The sequence below is a fragment of the Buceros rhinoceros genome, unplaced genomic scaffold, assembly GCF_000710305.1.
Source record: "Buceros rhinoceros silvestris isolate BGI_N320 unplaced genomic scaffold, ASM71030v1 scaffold14250, whole genome shotgun sequence".
In the NCBI taxonomy this organism is placed as follows: domain Eukaryota; kingdom Metazoa; phylum Chordata; class Aves; order Bucerotiformes; family Bucerotidae; genus Buceros; species Buceros rhinoceros.
The window spans coordinates 8,496-15,087 of NW_010391402.1; the positions used below are offsets into that span (position 1 = coordinate 8,496).

The following is a 6,592-nucleotide window of genomic DNA, read 5'->3' on the forward strand; positions in this document are numbered from 1 at the left end:
TAGAGCCATCGCCTGCTCGCGGCCTGCCCCCCTGCTGCGTTTCGCTGCTGCTGCGCCAGGGGACAGCCGCACACGCTGCTTGGAGCCGAACTGCTGCAGAGACCAGCCGAGCCGCCCCGGATGCACCAACACCCGCGCCGTGCCGGAGACTGATGCCGCTGCCGCGCGCTGCTTGAACCCGCTGCCGCTGAGCCGGGAAACGACTGAAAACCCCCTTTGCCAACTGGAAGCACCAGCTGCGCTGTGACAAGCAGCTGCGCTGCGCACACTCGGAGCCAGCCTGCCCGCGTGTGCCGCGCCGGAAACCCCTGGAGCTGCTTTTTGCCAGAAAAGCTGCTGCGCCGCCTCGGCATGCCGCCTTGGAGCCCCGCCTAAAGTTCTGAGCGGAGTCCAGACTGCCCGCGCGCCTAAGAGCCGTTTGCTTTTGCTTTACTTCGTTCCGTGACAGAGACTGGTGGGACTGTGCCGATTCTGCTCTATCTCGCGCTGCCGGGTAATTCGTAACTGCGCGGGTCTCTGTGTTCTGCTCACGCAGCAGAACCACGTGGCTGCCACCATCTCAGATCACTGCCGCGGTCCGTGTTTGCTTTCAGTTTAACCCTCGCTTTCCCAAAACCCTCAATATCTCACTGTTTTCCTTTGTTTTTAATATATATTTGTTTGTAGTGTTAGTAAAGTTTGTTTCAGTTTTCCAAAAAGCATTTTAGAGGTCTCACTAATTCTTTTCTCCCTTTCCCTGTTTCTGCTGGAATAGGGTAAGGTATTATCGTTACCAGACCTTGGCTCAGCCTCGGCCAAACCGGTGACACCTGGCAATGCTGGATTAACGGTTGGACTTGATAATCTTACATGTCTCTTTCAACCGAAATGATTCTGTGACCCTATACTAGGATATACTCCAATGATGGCTGACTCATCATTATTTTATGGTGAAATCTCAGGAAAGGGTTAACAGCCATTTTTGACAACACCTAGTTCTAGCAAATGAGTACTAGGAAGAAAGATAAAAGCTAGGCAAGGGAACCTTTCTTGTACTTACACTAATCTTTTTAAAAGTTATGATTTTTTTTGCTCGATCCACTTTGCTTTTGTAAACAGCACAGAAAATCAGATGAAAATCAACAATTCAGTCCATTGTTTTCACATCTGCTTACTTCACAGGAACTTCCATCAGTTCCTCTCCCTTTTTAGATACGTTGCTCTAAGTATCTTCCCGGAGTATGTTCCCAGGGTGACAGATTCTAAGGCAGGTTTGTTCTGGCAGGGTGCAGACAGAGGGGATCATTATAAGTGACTAGCCAAACAAGCCTTGCGCTTTCCGTCCGTGACGGAAACTTCTCAAACCCCACAAGCAGCTAAGTGGCTTAGAGGAGACATGGAAAACCAGACCTGATCCCCAAGGCTAATTATCTAACGTTACATCGCTGAGTCTTGCACTGGTGTCTGGCAAGGTAGCACGCTAAGCTACAGAATATAAAGGTGTACCTACAATAGCCCGCTGTCCAAAGCTGCCACGCTAATTCTGCTGCAGAGGTTCAGAACTGGTCTTTCTCTCCACCAAAGCAAGCAGCAGAGCAACTTCACCCCTCACAGCCGCAGCCAGAAACACAGTGCCAGGCAGCAGCAACTTTCCCACTCAGGCAACTCCCTCTCCTACCTAGTATGTGGCTCCATGATGCTCTGGTTCCTGAAGAGGAATTCAAGGGAACCAGGCTGCTTCTCCTCAGCTTGTCCCACCAACCAAGTACTTTTCAGAAGACCCATTGCAGGCTCTGTACACTTCAGTACCAGACAGACCACAACCCAAAGAAACTAAAATGCTCTAGACACGTTCGTGTTGAGCAAAAGTTCTAAGTTACTAAAAGGATTATAAATTAGGATGATAGAAACTTATCACTACAGTACAGAGCATATTATATGTATTACTAACTCCTATAGCATTTTGTTTACTGCGGTAAAAACTCACATGCTTTCCCCACACCACTGCAGATGTCCTCAAATCAGTTTCTCCTAGAGCTTAGGACACCAGGTAACACTCAGTAAGGACACACAGCTCAGCAGAAACACCTTTAATACAATCTGCACCTTTTCAATAACCTTGGTTCAGTTGTTGAGCCGTTACAAATTTATGTAGATCCACTGATTTCAATGATCAGTCAGATCCCTCCAAACCCACTTAAATTTGAACAAGCTTGGTTTAGAAATGTCAGTAGGTTAGTACTGCTCCCTAGTTCAGTATGCAAAATCAAGCATACCCCACACGAACTTCCTGCTCCAGTCACTACCTCTTTCGTAGCTCTCCTTTACTACCTCTAGGATGTTCCTCTAAGCTCACACGGTCTGGACATTAAAAGGTGCTGTTTCAGGGCACACACAGGCAAGATGCACGTGCGGCCAGGCAGAGCAGCATTCTGTAGTTTATGTTGCCTGGCAGACTGACAGGTGAGAATGGCAGACATACGGAATCACTGATTATCCTGGTCTGAGCTAAAACTTCCTTGTTTTGGGAGATGGACAAATAGAATTACTCCACGTAGTACAATAATTCCACATTTAATTGGTTAAGGGAGTCAGGTGAACATAACGTTACGTCGGGAGCCTTTAAAAGCAGCAGCTCGGGGGTGGATGGGTCTCTTGGGCTTCCGGACGGCTGCACGAAGGTGGCCTGACGCCGAGCTGCTGGCAATGTCCGGGCCTGACCAGGCCCGACCCGGCGAGCGACTAGGCCCGAGATCTGAGGGCTGACACCCCCAGAGGACCTGAGGACCACAGACTGTGAACAGTTACTGCCGTGAGTCTCCTCTGGGATCGGGTGAGATGTCCGGCCTTCCAGCTGTTCTGTACAGGGAGCTCTCCTGAGTTTTCTCCGCCTGAGAGCAGCAGGGTTCTCTCCCCGCCCCTTTCCCAGCGCGAGAGGAACCCGACCAGGCCGGAGCGAAGTGAGACCGCCCACTCCCACCTCACTGTTGGCCGCCTGCCATGAACCGACCTTGAAAAGAACAGACTGTTCAGATCTTTTCTTCTTCGTTTTTTTTCCCTTTTTCTCTTTTCTGGGTTTGTGTACATATACAGAGTAGTCTATAGTGTGGATTTATTGTGTATTAAAAGTTTGTTCCAGTTTCCATAATGCAAAACCGAGGTGTGAATTTCTTCTTTCCCCTTAAAACCCCTTCTGCCTCCAGTGAGACAGAGGAGAATCGTTAAGGAATTCAAGGGGTTGTTTACCTCGGCCCTTAACACTGATATTAGCAACACTGAAGAAGCCTAGTTATAAAACCACATACTGAATACCAGTAAAACTGTTCATCGCTTATGAAACATTTCCTACACGTGCCCCAGGCAATCAAAATAAAAATCCTTTTATTACAGTAAACTTAAATACTGTATTTTAATTAGTAAGGGGCTCTAACTGAAAAACAGTTTGAGCCTTTGTATTTCTGCCTCTTTTGTTGCAGTACCCAGATATTCAGGGTACAACGAGAGTGCTGTGAGCAGGCAGTGGACCATGAAGTATTGTCCAGTGCAAAATGCAGAATAATGGGTTCTAACAGCAGCTTAAAAAAATTAACACTAGAGCTCCCTGAAGTGAAACTCATGGTAATAGGCAAGACGACAACCAGCGGCAGGAAAGCTTTTTGTGGCCACATGCTAAACAGTATTGATAATAATCCCAGAAAGTAAAACTCTGAAAAGCACACAATCTGAGGTCCAGAAAAACTGAAACAGTGACAGACATCTGCAAGAAAAACACTGAAAGTGTATTTTTTTACTATTGTTTTTACTACTTGGGTAAGAGAGGGCTCTGTCAAACGAATGTGCTACAATGCATGTTATATTTAAACTACAGAAATTCAAAACCAATAATAATTAAAAAAAAAAAATCATCACAAAAACCCAAGCACACTCCCAAGGTGAACTCCAGTATTTCACAGTGTGTATCTTGCAACCCACACCCAGCTCATGAGCCAAGCCCTCTCCAGCTGGGAACAGAAAGCCTGGGTTACAGCTGTTCTCCAGCATTTCCAGAGTAGTTCATAATATTGTCCAAGTGGGACTATTTTTTCTTGAGAGCTCTCTTTCCTTCCCCCTTCTTTGGTTTTTCCTTCCCACGGAGCTTTTTCAATCGCCTCATCTCCTCCTTGAAGTCCTGATGCTCATCCCTAGGTGAAGAAAAAAAGTTTACTCGATTTCTTGAAATACCTAGATATAAAAGGTTCTTCAAACTGTACAATAATGAAAAAACCCTCAAAACTTTTCTTAACAGTGAAGTCCATATTGAAACTCACTGCAGTGTATTCAGTGTTACTCCTAGCAGTAATTCCGTACTGAGAAACATGAAAGACTTCCTCTGATACTTTTAGAACTAACAAGGTTGCCCTTTTCAGCAACAAATGACGTGTGCATAATATATATTATTTCCATTGCATTTATCAATCCGCTGTGTTTAAACGAGCAGTAAAATAGAAAATTCAGCCAGACACAAGAATGAGAATTTCCCCATCTATCTCAACAGTCTACCAATAGCAAATTGTGTTTCTGTGCTAGATACCAAGTTCAGGTCATTAGCTTCTACGAAAACAGGAGCACACTGAGCAGTAATTACAGTACATGACACTGCTCTCAGGTGACTTCGAGAATGAGTTATGAAGAAAGCATCAGCTACTGGCAGAATCTTAATAGGACAATAAAACAGGAAGGATGAAAGGGGATGGCAGAGATAATGAATCCTCGGTAATGTTCTCTAATAAATTCTATTTAATCTGTCCCTGTATTTTTCAGTGCAAAGGTATTTTTCAAAAGTCACACTGCATCCTACGTAGGCTAAGATGGCTGCACTGCTATCTTTAAAGACAACTTTTTTTAGAAAAGAAACAAAAAGCTTGCAAGTTATTATCAGGCCCTATTAGTCCATAACTCTTCAGTACACATGTCTGACCAGCAAACCTGATCCTCTAGAAGCTAGAGCAGGAAACTTGTATTAGGAGAGAGTGAAGAACATACTCACATCCTTGAGGCTTTCTGTGTCAAGAAACAGCTATTCTAGAGTGTTTGTACACCCACCTAAATCAAGAGCATCCTGGATGCAATCCTTCATGGCTATTATTGTGATACTAGCAATAGAAATTCATCTGTTTGGACTTCAGAGGGTTGGCAGCCTCACTTTTAAAGAATCTCTTTAGTGCTACCTGACTGAAGTCAAAGAACTGCATTTGACTCCTGCTGATGTTCTTCAGCAGCACAGTGCTTCCTACTCCGTGGAAATTCATTTATAAATTAGACAACTGGTTTGAGTGAAGCGGGAATTAACAAGGCCATTTAAACCACATTTGAATTTAATTTAACTTAATTTATTTTAAAGGATAAAAAGCCCTTCCAGCCTAACAGGGACTTGCCTTTTCTTCTACATTTCACTTATTAGCTGTTAAATGATGGAGGAATACATGGTACGACCATCTTAATGCAATTTTTGTGTTAAGATAACATCACCTTTTTGTGGTGCATTCACTTGCCATATTCAGTACGACAGACTCACCTCTTGTCTACAAGAAAATTCTCTTCCGTTCCCCACAAAGGCAAGGCAAGAACTATTTCTTATATAACTTGGTTGCCTATAACTACGCCTGAAGTCTTTCTTACAAAAGGTTCCAATTATGGCAAAAGTTACTCAAACCGTACTTAGTTATTTTACTCTCCTTGCCTTCAGTGCAACAATCAGGTGCATATTCCCATATACACCATATTCTGAACTAAGCCTTTTTCTACATTCCTCTTTTCCTTGAAGAAAAAAAAAACAAGACTCACACCCACCCCTTTGCCCTCTCCAATCCTGCTCGCACCCTGTAAGCACAGAGATTACCTGTAGAGACCAAAGTAGCGGAGTTTCTTCATGAGGGCATAGTAGGTGTTGTGAGGTGGATACCAGCTGTAGACCTCCTTCCGCTTGGCCAGAGGCTGCTCACTGAATAACTTCACTACTTTCATAGATTTTGAGTCAGTTGGCCTGACAACTTCTCCAAATATCTGAGCACTCAGCCGGGCCATTCGAAGGGCGTAACTGGAAACATTGGACATCTCCTAAGGAAGAGTGGGCACACATAGACAGACGGACCTTCCTGTAGAAGGAAACACAAAAGAGCCACAACTCTAAGAGGACTGAGTATTTCAAGCTATCCCCGGATTAAGGCAAACAAATCAACTCATCATACACTGATAGTGTGTTTGAAGTCATGCGTTCCTTGCATGAAATCAGCCTATTTCTTAGTACATAATCCTGCATATAAAGAATGTCTGAACTAATTCTGGTACCATTACCAGCCGAAGCAGGACGCTACAGGCAGTAATACTGACTGTACATGTACCTACGCTGAAAACAACATGGCTAGTTTATTAGCAAAACTCACTCGGACTGCTTAAGCCTACTGTTAAACTCTAGTCACCAGAACAATTACAGAGTGAACTCTGCCAAAACATCGTGCCCCCTGTGATACCTCTGACTTCTGCACAAGGTAAGACACCACTTAAATGTATCGAGGAAGCAACCTGGAAGTTTTTCTTATGAAAATTTGTAACCCTATTTAAAACACTGTATGAA

General features: G+C 44.3%; 1 protein-coding gene across 1 annotated transcript; it reads right to left on the reverse strand.

The window, feature by feature from the left end:
• Positions 1-4,016: 4,016 nt before the first annotated feature.
• MRPS33 (mitochondrial ribosomal protein S33) lies at positions 4,017-6,114 on the reverse strand. Its single transcript, XM_010141612.1, has 2 exons — positions 5,858-6,114; positions 4,017-4,160 (listed from the first exon to the last, which is right to left on the reverse strand). The coding sequence occupies exons 1-2, from the start codon at positions 6,070-6,072 to the stop codon at positions 4,055-4,057; spliced, it is 321 nt and encodes a 106-aa protein (XP_010139914.1). The 5' UTR covers positions 6,073-6,114; the 3' UTR covers positions 4,017-4,054.
• Between the last annotated feature and the right edge of the window lie 478 nt (positions 6,115-6,592).

Excerpts from the sequence above, each read along its gene's own strand:
- MRPS33 (XM_010141612.1), bottom strand. The coding sequence starts at position 6,072 with ATGTCCAATGTTTCCAGTTACGCCCTTCGAATGGCCCGGCTGAGTGCT. Across the intron at positions 4,161-5,857 it reads CGCTACTTTGGTCTCTACAG|GGATGAGCATCAGGACTTCA; the intron begins GTAATCTCTGTG and ends TTCTTCACCTAG.